This window comes from Camarhynchus parvulus, chromosome 4 (assembly GCF_901933205.1).
Source record: "Camarhynchus parvulus chromosome 4, STF_HiC, whole genome shotgun sequence".
Lineage (NCBI taxonomy): Eukaryota > Metazoa > Chordata > Aves > Passeriformes > Thraupidae > Camarhynchus > Camarhynchus parvulus.
The window spans coordinates 43960742-43977648 of NC_044574.1; the positions used below are offsets into that span (position 1 = coordinate 43960742).

The following is a 16907-nucleotide window of genomic DNA, read 5'->3' on the forward strand; positions in this document are numbered from 1 at the left end:
GCGTCTCCAGAGAGGGAGACTCCACGACTTCCCTGGGCAGCCTGTTCCAGTGCTCTGCCACTCTCAACGTAAAGAAGTTCTTCCTCGCGTGGAGATGGAACTTTTTGTGTTTTAGTTTGTGGCCATTACTCCTTGTGCTGTCGCTGGGTACCACTGAAAAAGAGTCTGGCACCACCCTCCTCTTGGCATCTTCTTGCTCTCGTCACGAAGCGAGGCAGACCTCGCACCCTCTCGCCGCAAGCCCCTTCTCCCCTTTAGCAGGAGGCCGCCCTGGCTCGCACACCCCGCTCGCTGCCGGGCCTGGCTCACCGGCCATCCCCGCGGGTGCCCGGCGGAGCCGCCCGGCGGAGCGCGGCTGCCCAGCGGCGGCAGCCAGGTACCTCCCCCCGCCGCCGCCTCCTCCGCCCCCTTTTGTGGCGGTGCCAGGCGGCCGCCGGGTTTCCTGCTGACGCCGGAGAGCCGCGGATGGGCAGGAAAGGCCGCCTCTCCTCCCGCCTCGCCCCGCCGGCAGCAGCGCGGAGCGGTCTCAGGGAGAAGAGCGGCGGAGAGGGCGCAGGTGCGGGGCGGGCCCGGCGGCCGCGAGGGCCGGGCGGCCGCGCCGACGAGAGAGCGCCGGTCATGGCAGCCCCCGCTTCTTGAATGCTGCCGGCCGCCCCTCCGCCGCCGATGGCCGAAGCCTGGAGGCTGGAGGAGGACGAGGAGGAGCTGCGGGAGCTCGGCAGGAGGCACCGGAGGGTCGCGCTGAGCTCGGCAGCAGGTGAGCGGCGAGGGCGCGGCGGGCCGCGGCGTCGCTTCCTTTGGGCTGGCCCTGGCCCGCTCCCCGTGCCTGGATTCCTGTCGGGGGCAGGGCGGCATTGGCGGTGCCGCCCCGCGGTGTGCCGGCCCCGGCGGCCTCGCCCCTGGGCAGCTGGGTTCAGCTCAGGTGCATCCGAGCCGCAGGCGTGTGCCCGCGGGCCGCCCCCAGAGCCTGCTCCTGCTCCGAGCTCAGCGCAGTCATGCAGTGGCTTAAGTTAGAAGGGGACCTAAAGATCACCTGGCTCCAACTCCCCTGCCGTGGGCCAGGACGCCTTCAACTAGACCAGGTTGCTCAGATTCCCATCCAACCTGTCCTTGAGCACGTCCAGGGATAGGGCATCCAGCACTTGTCTGGGCAACCTGTTCCACTGTTTCACCACCCTGAAGCTAACATGGGCACGTGCTGACTAGCACAGACATGCCCAGGTGCACAGGGTGCTCCATCAGGAAATTAACTGCCCATTGTTTTCAAAGTACCCAGGTAGAGGAACATCTAGATAGCAAAGTTGTTCACATTTAGCCATTTCTGTGTAGATTTGGATAGCAGACCCCTGCAAAAAGGCAAGAACCAGTGCATATGCGAAGGAATGAAGCTGGGGAGTGATATTTGTCATTGCAGAGAGACCTGGACAACAACAAGCTTTTGTTTGAAATTATTAACTCAAGTGGACCCTGGCAGCAGCTGAAATTATTTAATTTGGACATCATTGTTAATTGAGGGTCAACATGCATGCCACTGTCCTGTCGTCACTGAGGTGTGAATACAGCAATTCTTCTTCTGTCAGTGTAAAAATCCGTTCTAGAATAAATCATTTTCATAAGGTCTGTTTCCAGGTAAAATCTCAGCCATGCTACATAGCTGAATTTCAGATATTCTGATTTTTAATAAACATGGTACAACTGTAACAATATAGCACCCTCTGCAATTCATGTGAGTTTGCATTCATTTGAGCAATGAGAAATTGAGCATCCCTTTTGTAGTTGATAAAAACACAGCAACATGAGGGATCCTAGAAGAAAACTTTCAACAGGCAGGCCCTGTGGCCTTCAGTGGCTCACATTATGTCAATGCCTGTCTGTGCAGGTGCAGGATTAGCAGGACCCTGTTGAAACCACTGTGGTTTGGCATGTCTGCAGGGTTTTGCCTTGTCTGGAGTAGAGTGCAGAAAATCAGTGTTGGTTCCTGTATGGTTTCCTCCACAGCAAAGCATTCGTGCTGCTGGTTATGATGTCTGTTTTCTAAAGGTGTTTCTTCTAGAAGTTTTTATTAGCAGAAAACATAGAATTGATTCTACAGTTTATATGTGTATATAACCTTTGCCACCTTCTTGTGGAACAAAGCTTGTTCCCAGAATTTGTCTTTGGCACAGTGCTATTAACCAGTAATGGAAGGTGTTTTTTCAATTTTTGCTAGTATTTTTTCCTGACAGCCACCCCTTGAAATGGGGCCAACACTGTTTGTTTACCTTACTGGTGTAAAGTATGTGTGAATGAATAGCATTCTGCTTGAGCTGTCTCGCCTTCTTTCCATCTGTTTGCACATCTCTAGCTGGAAAACACCACTGAGGCTCCCAGTGGAGTATTCTTAAGGCATCGTTGAAGAATATCATCCAAAGTAGATGAGTTTGCTGCTCTTCCCTTACCTGACCTTCATTTACCTAATTTTATTTACAAACGTTTTGAAAATTAGTGGGGCTTTTTTACATGTAATGTGCGGTTACGCTGCCAAAATGGTAATACAAATAGGTGTTAAATAAGCCTGTGAGATATTTTGTTGTAGGGTTTAAAAAATGTAGTGGCATCTTAGCAGGCTGTCAATTTAAGTATTTCAGTCTGTTAAACTAGTTGTGAATGCAAGCAGCTAAAATTTCTGCTGTGTTCAGCCTGTGCATGGAAGTGCATGAGGGCAATTGATCACCTTTGTCCTGCTGGTGCGAGGCATGTGTGCTAGGTGGGAGCTGAAAGGTGAAAGTTCACAAGTGCTTCTGACTTCCTGAAGGCTCAGACTTGGTTAGCAGTGGTTTATTGGAGAGGCAGAGCACAGGAGGTTCTGCAATGAAGAAAAAGTATTTTCCCTTGAAGCCAGTCACAGTTGTGCTGCACCACGTACTGTAGGATGAAGCCAGCTAGACTAAACTAACAGAGGTGTGATCTCCTATTCCTATATCTAGAGGTGTGATCTCCTTTGGGCATGTGCACTTCTGCTGTCTTGTGTGTCAGCTCTGCTGCTCGTCCAGCCTGTTGGTGAGTGAAGTCGCTGGAGTTGTGGTTTGGTGGTAGCCTGGGCTGATGGACTGGGTGGCTGCCTCACTCAGAGCCCCTGTGCTTGCTAGAACCTGCACCAACCTGTTCTGGTGCATTGTCCAAGCAGAGGGATATTTTTCTCGTTCTCTTCAGTGCTTGGGAGTCTTCTGATTCAGCTCACTGTAATGGTTTTGGGTGAATGTTGAAGCTGGCACAAGGGAAAGAGTAGGAGCATGCAGCCAGAGGGAGGTAAGAGCCTGTGCCAGTCAGAAGTTAGTTTGGCTTAGATTGCTATGAAAGTGCAGCCTGAGAGCTGTTAGAGACCTACTCATGGTTTGATTTTTTGGGTTTTTTAATTTGATTCACTGGAGGGTTGATTTGTTTGTTTTTTTGCTGTGTTGGGTTGGGGGCTTTTTTGGTGGTTTAATGAGCTGAAGATGCTTGCTTAAGGAGTAGACTGCCAGAGCAGATCTTGGAGCAGGAAAAATTGGGGGAATGAGACAGGAAGAACCATTTGTGTCCATGGAGTAGTTGTAGATAGCTCAGTTGATGTGTCTGACTGTCTATGTCTCCGACACTGGATGCAATGGCATTATTTTCCCTGAATTCAAGAAGTTTTTATTTGGCATGTTATGGAAAACCTGTGAGAAGATATATTAAATACAGCGATTTGAAAACTCTTCTAAAGAAACTATTTTCCTTTTAAGAAAATGCTGATTGAATTTTATATATATATGTGTGTGTGTGTGTCTGTGTGTATTGGTTTCTTAGGTTATAGGGAGGAGAACTACAACACATTCTTTAAAAATTGAGAACAATGAAAGTAGCTGCATAGGTTCATTAAAACTGAATCATCTGATCACCTGCTCTGGGAAAGGAAACCACTTTTGTTGGAAAGTTTTAGGGTTTTTAACTGCAATATAAATAATGTGATCGATTTCTACCTCCCTTGTTGCTTATTTCTGTCACATGCATTATTGTTCTGGGAAGTTATACAGACCGCAGGATATTTACTAGGTTTTTTTTTTGTTTAGAATGTTAGTATTTTTACTTTGTTTGTTTTCAATAAACAAACTGACTTTTAAATAAATAAACCTTTTTTGTAAAATAAATAAACATTAACAAATTCCAAACAAATCAGAACAACCTCACTAAAATGCTATTTCTCCATGGACTTACAGGTTCTCTCCAGTCTAACCCTAAACCTTGATCTGGTGTGCTTTCCTATTTTGACTGCCTTTTTATTCTGTAACTACTGACTAACGTGGACTTGCAGGAAAGTTTATAGTGAATGTAGTAAATTTTAGTTATGAACTACATTGGTTGATTATTTGTCCTTACTGTCACATTAGAGCTGAGCACCACAATATTCTGCTATTATCTAAAGCACACAAGAAATTCTTAACACATTCAGTATCTGTATTATTTCACTTTGAATTCTGGCCAGTGTTCCCTGAGGAAGAATAGCCCATTATGGATGTGGCAGAAATCTCCTTACTTAAAAATAAAATGAAATTACCAAATATGGAAGCCAATAATGAAATTTATTTGAGCTGATAATGAAGACCTATGTGATTTTTACTTTAATGTAAAAATGTTAAAAGTACAGGTGGTCAAGGCTTTGGTTTAATTTACTATTACTCTGTTTTACTTATCACAAATGCTTGTCTGTGGTTTGCTCTCATACAGTGGCTGCAAATTTTGCACATGAGTTTAGCTGTGCTGATTTAAACATCTCTGTGTTGAGTTTTGGGGTTTTTTTCCCCTTCCCCTATTTCTGTTTCTCCATAATAGTTCAGATGTTTCCTGGAACTTTTTCAACTCTAGTGAGCAGTTTTAGATTATGGGTGAAATCATCTGGTTTTGGTTGGTTGATTGACTGAGTGCTTTGGGGTTTTTTATGCCAAAACAAGATTTAGTTCAGAGTTGGATCAATTCATTACACTCCCACAACTCCCACATCAAACTGGCACTGGCTTGTTTTTGAAGCTGAGAACAATGAGCTGTATCCAGTATAACAAATTAAGGTTGAATATTTTGCTGCTCAACATGCTGAGAGGTTGTGGGGGTATGTTTCAGTAGTGTGTCTGACAAAGTTCAGTGAACACTACTTTGCAGGCATCATGGATTTTTACAGATAAATGAAGAATTTAATACAACAACGCTCAGCATTTGTTCCCATGTTAATGCAAAACTACATATTTGGCCTTAAGAAGTAAAGAATAAGATGGTCTGAAATTGTTCGTTAAATTCTTGGATCTGAGGCTGTTTTGGTGCTGATGTCCTTTAGGGTTCACTGGATCATAACAAGGACAGCTCAAGCTTAGTCCTTCCCAGGAGGTGCCAATGACCCTGGAGCTCAGAGAAAGCATGATTAGGAAAGGGGTAATTCGAAGACTTAGTTGGTTAACTGACTCTTTTATTTGAGAAGTGGAAGGATCAGCATCTTGCAGAAGAGAAGTCAGCATTGTTCAGCTGGAAACTGAATTTGTTGCATGCCTGCATGTCTGCATGCCTGTGTCCTTCAGTGCTGATCTGGAAATTGTTCTTCTTGTCCATACCAAGTGTAACCATTTATCCTCATTTATTAAGAGGAGAGAAAAGAGTCTCCATCAAGTAGATAATTTGTTTTAAATAAATTCATACATCTACCTATGGTCTGCTAGTCTGCCCATGTGTACACAGGAAGCCCTTAAAAAGAGGACTAAGAGAAGCATTCAGAATAGGGGAGTGGGTGCCACTATTTTAATTATTTCTTTGTTTAGTCAGCTCACAAATTCTAGAAGTGGTGGAGTGGATGGCCAGCTGAACATTGCTTCCCTCTTTTCCCTGGGATTCAGTCTGTTTTGTTTTGATAGTCCCGATGCAGATTTAGGAGCTTCAGGTTTAATAACTGCTTCAGGCACCACCACAGTAAAACACTTAAGATCCAAAGAGCACAAATAATGTAATTCTCCTGTAATAATCTCTGACTGATGCTGGTATGTTGTATCTTGGAAGTATTAAGAAGATTATATGATTAAGCATTTTTCACAACCCGTTGAAATTTCTACTATATTTCATAGTCTTTGACTGTAGTTTGTTTGAAGTAAATAGAAATACTAACTAAAGCTTTTATGGAAGTTAAATAATATAGCCTGTACATGGAATTTCTCCAGCATATCTTGAGATTCAGGTTAGTGGCCAGAAAAAAACCTGCTTGCAGTTACTTGGCCCATAGTATAAACTGAACCCCAAAGAATGTTGTGCCCTCTGAAGAAACAATGCTTCTAAAAATGAAGGCTGGTCTTACAAAAATAAACTTCTGGTAGTCAGTGGGGTGATTTCTTAGCCAAGTAAACTGTAGAAGGACAAATAATAATAAGTATCATTATTGAGTGATTAAATGGACCTACTTCGTTCAGGTTAGAGCCAAAGCAAGGCACAGAAGTTTATAATTGCTTAAGGAGAGATGAGTTTGTAGCCAGAGAATAACCCACAGAACTGTGATTGCGCTAAGACCTTGCTGTTACCTGTGTTGTAAGCAATCATTTCCTGTCAGGACAACAAATGATAAGTCTGGGATGTTGCATAAAGAATGGGGATAGACAGCAAAGCATAAAATGAGTCATAACCTCATTGCAAGAAGCTTTTACCAAAGTGGTTGATGTTTACAGATGGAAAAAAAAGTAATATTTTTAAATAAATTTGTTAATATTTTCTTTTGAGAGTATAGCCTTTGTTGTCCCAAAATGAGTTCCTTCACCCAGTGTGCAAGAGGCCAATCCACACAGAGTTGAGGTGTTTGATTTATTTAGTTCAGCTCAGAAAGAGGTCCTAGCTGGCAAATTCACAAAGCCAGTACAACAATTATCAAAACTTTTCATTATTTATACATTTTGACAAGCAGAGGCATTAATGTTTATTGGCTACAATTTATACAGTTCCATTATTAATTAGTATTTTATTTCTGTTAGTTAAATTACTTTCTTTATTCTTCTGCTACTCAGCCCACATGCTCACTCTTTTGAGTATGTGGGTTTCTTGAGTTGGTGGCTGAGAGTCAGTGGTTGTGGTCTTCCCCTACCAGAGTTGCCTTTTAGCTAGTTAGCACATTAGTTTGATGAGTTGGCTTTGTTTATTCCTCCTAATCTGGTTCCTGCTGGCCTTATCTTGGACATTCTGCCCAGTGTCCTTGCAGTCTATCAGTTCAGCATTCTGTTGTGATTCTGTTTCTCAAATTTTGTACTCTGAAGCTCTCTCTTGTTTTTTCTTTCTCTATAGCTGAAGTCACTGAGGCATGTTAAGCTGCAATTACTGAGATGTTAAATATAATTTACGTATTTGGAAGCCATGCATCATCTTGATTTAAAATCTGGAATCAACAGGGTAGTGGTGTTTACGCTCTTCATTAAAAGTTAGTGTAGTTCTGTGTGTTTTGTTTCAATAAGCATCTCACACAATACGTGCCGTATGAAATTTTATTTTGATAGCACTAAAATAATTTGCCGTGAACTTTTTTTCTTGATGCTTATTATCTATAGTGAAATACAATGCTTTTGCATTCTTCAGTTTCTTTGCTTTGCTTACTTTGTGTTTGTGGCCATGGAAGTGTTGTCTGGAAGGGAGCTCTGGGGTCACCTAGTCCAGCCTCCTTCTTGAAGCAGGCCTGTTGCCAAGGCTTTGTCTAGCAGTTCTTGAAAAGTCTCCTGAAAGAGAGGGATTTACAGCCTCTGCAGGCAACCTGTTTCAGTGCTTTCAACCTGTTTCAGTGCTTTACTTTCAACCTGTTTCAGTGCTTTACTTTCAGGGCTTTACTTACAGCCTGTTTCAGTGCTTCTTCCTAAAGGAAGAACTTTTGCTCACCTACAACCTGAGCCTCCCAAGCTCCATTTGTGACCATTGCCCTATTCAATACTGTCCATTAACACCAGGAAGAGTTTGCATTTGTGATCTTCGTTGCTGCCCTACAAGTAGTGGTGTGCTGTGGTTAAGTAGTTTCTTTGCCTTCTCTTTTCTAGGATAGAGGAGTCTGGCCCCTTCAGCCTTCGTACTGCACAGTCCTGCCTTGCTTATTCAGGTCCTCTGACTGTATAGAAAAAATGTAGTGGAAGTGTTGTTTTCATTGCTGACCAAGATTTTTTACTCTGCTCTTGAAAAACAGTGTGCACAAAAGGCACTGAAGCATTCCAACAGCGGATTTGGGAACAGAGTATATCATCTGTTGATCTGTGGTTTATGCTTGGCAAGCATCCTTCCCTTTAGTGAAGGATGAAAATAAGTTTTGTGGGAAAGCATAGATTTAGTGGTTCACGGCACAGACCAAGAAAAATTCCTGGTTTTCCCATCAACGTTGTATAAATTTTGACAGACACAGGATCTTATGTATATCAATATTTTTAAATTGACAACTTGATGTAGTGCTCTTACACTAATTGCTTCAGGTGTTTTACATCTGTAGAGATTTTTATGGATTTCATGCATTATTCTAAAACATCAATTTGACATTCTGACTTAAGAATTTAGAATCTTCTGACAAAATTTAATGGAATGCTAAATAAGATGCTTCAAAGATGAACCTAATTGGTTTAGAAACTCTTGTATATGTTACAAAACAAATGTGTTCTTGCTTTTCTGCTTTCTATGGCTGTATTTGGGTCCAGCATGAAAGGCTGGATGACAGCAAGGCTGAAAAGGTTCACACTGGAGTAGAAGCTGAATGCAACAAATTTTACTATTCTTTTTTTTCCCCATAAGCTTTTAAAGAGGTCATAGCATTTATTTTGTGTGTATGTGTTGCGACCTCAGTCAGCTTGTTCAGGCTTTTGAAGAAAATATGATTGGATCAGAACATGCTAAAGATTTCAAATGATTGACATCATTACTCCTGTGGTTAATGGTGGGTACACTGTCAGCCTTTCAGAGCTGTGCTAGTAGCTCGTGTGTCACAGCGCACAAACTGAAAAAACAAATGTCTTCAGGAAAGTATGCAAGAAACACCTCCCAGGATTCAGTTTTTACTTCCAAGAGAAATTCCTTCCCCTTTGCAGTCAATTTCTTAGCAACTTCTTGGAGGCCTCATATGAAAGGCCCTGCTAAATTGCTGCCAATGGATTTATCTTTCACTAATTCAATTTCTTTTTTGAATCCACTTAGACTTTGTCTTCAAATCTTGCATGGTAGTAAGGAGCACAGTCATTCATTATATGAAATCAGTTACAGCCTTTTGCATATGTGTTGGTATTTCTGCTGGATAATCATTGGTTCTTGAATTATAAGGATAAATTTCTTATCTGTATTCTGCTTTTTAATGTGGTCTTGATCATGGTGATTTACTTCCTTAAAAGCTTAGGTAGATTTTCAAGCACTGTGTTTACTACAAAAGGGTTCTGGTCCATTCTCCTGCTAGACAGAATATTGTATGTATAAAAGAAGCTGTTTGATGTTTTTCTTCAGTTATAGCATTTAGATTCTGTTTATAAGAGATAAACTAAAATTAATATAATTTGTTTTCTCAAGGTGATATTTGTATTCATCATGAATTCCTTCTTGCATTAAAAACTGAGTTCTCAATATCACAGATCTATATATGAAAATTGATTCAGATTGTGCTCATCTGTGCTAAATCATTTAAAAGAATTTTTGAGTGTGCAGTGTGTTGTGATCTTATTTGTTATTAAAATACTTTTCGTTCATCCTGTTGGAGAGATGGGACATAAATTTCCGGAAACAAGCTCAGCATTTCAATAACTTTCTCATATTAAATTACTCCATTGCTGTGCTGTATCCATTTTATAGCTGCACTTTAAGTTTAGGGTACAAATCTAATAGAAATGTGGGACTTAGGATCAAAGTAGAAGCTTTTTAAGAAGTCTCTCTCCTTCTACCTGGTACTTGAAGAACAGCATTGTCAGGTGCCGCAGTTCAACTGATGCCAAATGCTGAATGCTTTGTCATTTGTCTTAAGCTCGCCATTCTTTGCAACATCCAGTGAATTCCAAACTGGCTTGATGAAATTCACCTGAGAATGGAGTTGCTGAGGCTAGGCACCTGCCATGTCCTACCTGGACAGTTTACCACATTCATTGTTTAAGCAGATCAAGCCCATGCTTGGATGAACATCACTGGAGCATGGAACAAGTATCACTGAATGATGAGATGGGATAATGCTGCAGACCTCATGTATTCAGCTCTTATCAGCCTAACTTCAGGAAAAAAGTTAGTTTTTCTGTTCTAGTGTGCAAAGCTTGCTGCAGATGACCAATATCATCTCTGGGAAATACATGTTAGCAGCTGCTGTGACATTAGGGACATTTAATTTCTGTAATTGCTGTCCTCTAGCTTGATGTTTGTGGATCCATTATCAAGAACTATTTGAAGTGTGTCATTATGGTATTTTGGCACTATAGCAATGTAGAGGTACTTATTATTATATTTACAGAGGCTGAATGCCTCTGACAGGATCTGTAGGCCTTTTTGGTGAGTGCACAGAACTGGGGAGAGGTCTAGTAATACATGGGAGGGTAGTTATTTCCTCCAAAGTACCAAACAATTGGAGCTGTCTCTGCCAGCATTACCGAGTGTTGAGAAAAGCTGTGTTTATCTGTGGTAAGCACAGGATTCTTTGTTTGGAGGGCTTTCGAATGCTTAATAACTTTGCCATCCTTTTTCTTGGTCAAAGCAGGTTTTGAAGCCTCTCATTGACTGTAGGTGAAATTGCTTTGTATTACCATGAGTAGCACCTGAATGGATGAAATTTGCATTTAGAAGACTGAGAACAAAATGCAGTAGCCTCATGTTGAGGGTAGAAACAGGCAAAGAATTACTTTTCTAACAGCTGCACAAGGTGACATCATGGTGCCAGGAATCCAGCTGTACAGAGTGACTACTGGTCAGGATGTTCTTCCAGGACCAAAGGGCACATGTATGCAGATTCCCATGCACATGTTAGGCCAGTAATGAGGGACTCTGAGGTACCTTAAAGGGGATTTGGTAGATGTTTAACACCTTGGAGTAGATGTGGATAAATTCAGTGCACACCTCAGTAAAATGTCTTCAGAATGCCAGGTGATTCACTTCTTTAAAAACTGGATGCCAATCACTACATTATTAAGTAATATACCTTAAAACATTACTTGCTTTAATAACAGCAAAGTGCTGGGCTTCCTGTTCTGTGGAACAGTGGCAGAGAGTTGCACAACTTTTAGGCATGTGCTCAAAGCTGATGGAGGAGGGTTATCTCAGGGTACTACAATTTATTTTTTCATATGCTACCATCATTAAATAAATCCATTTTTTGCACTTTCACATTAATCCCTTTTATGATGTGTCTGGGTCTTGTAGTCTTTGTTTGATTATAAAGTGCAAGAGTCCTTTTTGGAAATAATCCATTTTATGGTACTTCAGAAGTATACTATGCACATGAGAAGCAATTGTTACATTCATTTTCCTAGAATTTTTTTTATTTCTGTGTTGGGCAGAATTGGCAATGTCACTGGAGGGAAAATATGTTGTAAATAGGCTTATGTCGAATGCACTTCCCTAGAAAATTAGTACTTGTAAAAAAATCAGTGATATTTAAGACTGTTCTCATTAGGTGGACTGGGTAAACAGCCTGGGGATTCTTTACTCATAAATAGTGACCAAGGACCACAAAATACTCCAAGAACAAGCTACTGAGTATTTCAGCGATATCTTAAGAGAAATAAATACTTTACTTTGCCTGGTACATTTCTGCTATTTTTAGAGGTACTGCTTTTTTTTGTGGTTGAGTATATTACAATCCTTTCTTTTCATACATTATTTTCTTTCTCTCTGTGTCATTTCATCTCCCTAGTCTCCAGATTCCTCCTACTGTGCAGTCCTCTTCACTTACTTGCACTCAATGTCATGTCTGATATCTAAATTGAAAGCAATGTCGCCTTTATTCTGTCAGTGGCTTCACAGGATTAAATAGTCAAGAAAGAAATTTTCTAGTTTGTTTTAAAGCCAAATTCATTTCCTGATACACAGAAAGGGGAATATCATGTGAATTGCTATTCAGCACTTTATTGTGAATCCATGTCTTGCCCACATTGAATATCACTTGGCTTCCAAGCGCTTAATCCATAAGATTACACTGGGGACTTTTGTTGTTGAAGTTTGCCACCTCAGCAGTATGTTGTGACAGGTGAATGTACCTACACAGAGGTGTTCAAAACTGGAGGCACTTTTGGTGCTGGATGTTCTGCTTCTCAAGTAGGGCAGATGCCTGAGGAGGAAAACAATGCAATAAATTTGGATCTTGCATATTGTGTATGAATGCTTATAAGATAGTCTGTTAATACAGTGTCAGAAGCACAAGTTTATTCACACATCTGACTATTGCATTTTTTGTATGTGTATCAGCACCCTTTGACAGGCAGACATAGGTAGGACTGAGTGAGCTCTGTGGTCTAGCTGAGGAATATGCAGAATCTCTGCAGTCATGCTAAATCTCTGATTCAGGATGAAAATGGTAGTACAGTGCTCTTATAAAAAGATAAAAGATAATTTCCTTTTAATGACAATGCTAGCAACATCAGAGAATTATTTTTCAGAAATGTAGATTTAACATTTTAGAAATGCCTAGAGAGAAATGTATTTTGTGGTTATAAGTCTTCTGTTCATCAAAATGCTGAGTCAATTAATACTTTCCTTAGGAAAGTATAAAAAAATAAGTAGCAGGGCTCATCTAGAGTAGCTCCCACTGTGATTCTGATGGTGTACTGATACCTGTGTCTAGTTATACTTGAAGTACATAATCTAAGAATTACATTGCACTGATCAGCTGGGATGTTTTTTATGAAGATGTGGGGATGTGTACTTCCAGGAGTTGCTAATTTTTTGAAAAAAGAGCTTTAGAAGCAGCTGTGTCCTAATTTTCCTTTTTAAACAACTGTGGTTGAAGGCAAAAGTGTGGTAACATATGTATGTAGTGGGTGTATTTGATTGCTTATATACTTTGTTTATCATTTATGGCTTAAGAACAAGTCCAGTTCCCAGTGCTGAGTTTAGTCTAGGTTCTTACAGCACGAACCTTTTAGGGAAATGGTGATAGCTTACACAGTCTGTTTCCTTTCCCTTTTGTTTTCTGCATCTGCCCCCTCTTTTGCTGGCACATGTGCTCACATTGAAGTGCACACACTTTTGCTGTTGCAGTGCAGGAGAAATGTAGGCGCAAGAATGAGGGGGTGGAACTTCAGAGTCACAAAAACTAATCAACAGCAAATGTAGCATTGCCAAATGTGGCCTCTGCTGTCCAGTAAAATCCTTTTTCACTTATATGTTGTGCACTTAAAAGTGCACTAAAGGCTTTAAAGATGATTATAGTTTATTTTTAACCTTTTTAGCAAGGTAAAGATACTATAACTTAAAGTCTTGGGATAATTACACGCTTTATGGTGATCAGTAGGTTTCAGAATTAAATACTAGACTGCAGAGGTTCATTGTATTCTCAGCTGTGTGTTGGGGTCCATCCCCAGCCATCTATCAGTTGTGTTTAAGAGTGAGGGGAAAAAAGCATTAGTCCAAGTATGAAAAACTGCAGGAATGCTTTGTGCTTACAGACTCAGTTACTGTTTAGCACTAAAACTGACAGACTACTATAATTTCATTGTGGAGGATGTTACAATATTGTTTTCTTCCTGGCAGTGTACTGCTCTGGAAGTCAACAGCATACTGTAGAATTTAAAGTAAGTATAAAAACTGTGTACTTTTACAATTAAAAACTCTGAGCATGTCCTGATTTTGTAGCCTTTTGCAGTAAAGGGGAAGCTATACATAAAGTAAATTTTAAAAGTTCCTTCCAAGCCTCTCATTAATCTCTGCTTGAGCCTTCTGTCTTTTAAACAACTGATAAGGACTCTGCTGTTAAAATATTAAAATACTAAACAAGTGTTCAGTTTTATGGGTTTTGCTGTATGACTGTTCCTAACAAAATTGACCAAAATGTATAGTAGATTCTACACAGTGGAATCAATTTGCATTTTTCTGGTTCCATACCTGATGGAAGTGCTGAAAGGAAGGAAGAGTGGCTTTCAGTCACACTATGCCTTAACAAACAGAGGCAAAAAGGTGGCAGTATCAGTGGCAGTTACTGCTTGTTCCAGTGCAAATAAAGCAACTAGCATTGAAAATCCCCCACAAATGCAGACCTTCTTTCCAGAAAATGTGCAGTTCGTTTGAGTGAGAGCCCCATCTACACTGGCAATTAGAAATGAAAACTTGGAAGTTTTGATTCAGTTGTCTGGCAGGGACTGGTGCACCATTTAGCTGTGGTCACCTGGGTCTAGATGTATATGACTGAAATAGTGGCATCACGTTTCAGCACGATGCCTTGTAAAGCTGCTGTATTGGTCTTAGTGTCTGGCTTTGTTAAGGCCTGATGGCCTTCAAAGCTCATTGGGGATTGAAGCATTCAGACGCATCATCAGGATGAAAGTTGTACAGCCTCTTCCAATAATTTTCTTATCCTGAAAACATAATTTCTCTCTATATTTTGGTGTTGCCAGCACTGCTTAAAAGCCCATGGTTTCCATTGCTTGGTTTATCTGGAGGTTTGTCATTGTTACAGTAGCACATCATGCTTGCTTTCCTTGTGAAACCGCTGCTGGGCCATTGGGGGCTCAAAAATACTGGGATGGAGACTGCTGATTGCTCTAACTACGTGTCTTCCTGGAGGAGAGTGTTAGTGCCCTGCCTCTTTTGCTGACTGGTCAATTCAGCAGGCATAGTTAAACTCTATTTCCCAAAAATGGGAATGGCATGTGCCCCCCTTTCCTCCCTTCAGCTTTTAAGAGATCAAGCTGTGGAATGGGGTTAAAAGTGGGAAGTTACCAGCCTCAGGAGGTAATTGCATTGGAGGTTTCCCAGTAGCTTTGCAGTTTGATGCAGCAGAATGTGTGTTAACTTTCCACTCATTTTTCAACATTTTATGTTTATACTTGAATTTTTTTCTAGTGAGAGCAAACTTTTCAGTTGAAGTCACTCTTAGCAACAAGATGCTTTGAAGAAGCTTGCAAAATAAACAGAGGAAAATAATGGCTCTACTGAGTGTGAGTTGCCTTTTTCCATTTCTTTGCGTGTCTTCCAGAAACAAGAGTGATTGCCTCAAAAGATACTGTTTTCTGCATTGGTGGTCTTTTTGGCAAAAACTTAAACCATTTTGGGTTTGTGGAGCAACTGAAATGATGTTGACCCAGTTATTTTTCTCCTGATGATTATATTTATATTTTCCTTCAGAAGAAAATCTTTTCTGTTGTATTAAAAACAAACAACAAAAGAAGCTAATTTTCCCAAACTTGGAGTGTAAGAGAATCATCTTTTTTTCTGAAAGCAACTGGAACATGGCATTTCTGTCTGCCACTCAGCCTTTGCATGCTGAAAGTAGGCATAAGGTGAAACACACAGAGCATGATTTTGTAAAGAAACGTTAGATTTGCCATACTATTGTGGTATGCTGAGCAGTTTTGGTGCCTTAATGTTTTCCTTGATTCTTCTGCTGTGCTTAGAACTGGACAACAGTCTTCCCAACTTCAGCCTGGAGTCTCTGACTTCTTCCACCTCATCTGCTCCACCTGTTAGCTGCTTGGCTTCCTGCACTATATCGTGCTTCTGAACAAGGCTAATATATTTCTCTTGTATGGCTGCAATTTTATGAGGACAACAAAGGTTTTGTAAATAGTAGATGTGAGTATGAAGTGGAGAAAATCTCAGGTATGGTCTTCAGGAGGTTGGAGCATGGTCAGTTCTTAAGGATTGAGAGACTGCAGATCTCTGGCTATGCAAATTGTGGATTGGAGGACAGGCAGAAAGGACTTCATTAGCTAAAATAAACTTAGGATTGTACAGTCTGGTTCTGTAGCTTGTGAGTCTAGCTGCTTGTAAATTCCTAGCATATTTTACTACAACTGCATACACAGTAAAGAATTTTATTGCTTTTAGCAACAGAAGGATAGGGAGGATAGTACTGGTGTCTTGTGTCTGGAAGGTAGTATCTGTCACCAGAAGTGGCTTTTTTTCCTGTGCATTTCCTATGCCAGAGTGCAGACAGGCTTGTTTGTTCATTGTAAGTGCTAGTCCAGCAGCATTCAGTGTTTGCTCTGATCTGACACACAGTTTTGGCTTCCAGAGTTTAGAATTGAAGAATACACAGTTTTCTGCTAGAAGGACATAATGTCCTGCAATGTTTTATAGCAATCTATATCTTTGCTATTCAGGAAAATATGTAGTGCAGGATTTCATTTTCAGGTCTTTGTAACTATACAGTCTTCTCGCTTATTTGTGTTAGAAAAGATTACAAAGACATCCCTCTGCTGTTGAGGTAACGTATAAAAAAAAGAAAATTAGTTGTGGGCATGCACTTTTGAGACTCAGCTTTTTTCAAGTCAAGGATTTGCCTACAGAATGGAAAGATAAGATCTGTGTGTGTGTGTGTGTATTGCAAAAAAAATGCCTGTTTTTTCTAGGCTTTCATATTCTAGTGTTTATAGAGGTGTGTCATTATTTGAATTGATGCTTGTACCTAATGCCAAAACAGCATTTAGAATTGCAAAATTTACAGAATCACAGAATCAATTAGGTTGGAAAAGACTTCTGAGATTGAGTCCAACCTTTGACCACACTACCTTGTCAATTAGACCATGGCACCAAGTGCCATGTCCAGTCTTTCCTTAAACACCTCCTGGTACAGTGACTTCACCACCTAATTGACTCCAAGCATATAACTGAAAGATTGAGCTCTTTGAGTCTCTCATTGTGCTTGAAACTAAAACAAATGTAAAAGGTTAAGGTCACAGCAAACTAAATGAGGTGGAGGTTTTAGTTCTGTTTTAAAACGTTGGCTATTTGCTTGTAGGATTACAATTTGT

The 16907-nt window shown here is 40.8% G+C and overlaps 1 protein-coding gene across 1 annotated transcript in view; it reads left to right on the forward strand.

Moving 5' to 3' along the window:
- The first annotated feature begins 426 nt into the window (after positions 1–426).
- SH3D19 (SH3 domain containing 19) overlaps positions 427–16907 on the forward strand; it is an 82007-nt gene continuing 65526 nt past the window's right edge. The window contains 1 exon segment of the mRNA XM_030948424.1: positions 427–757. Within this exon segment, the coding sequence (XP_030804284.1) occupies positions 640–757 (118 nt within the window). The 5' untranslated portion in view covers positions 427–639.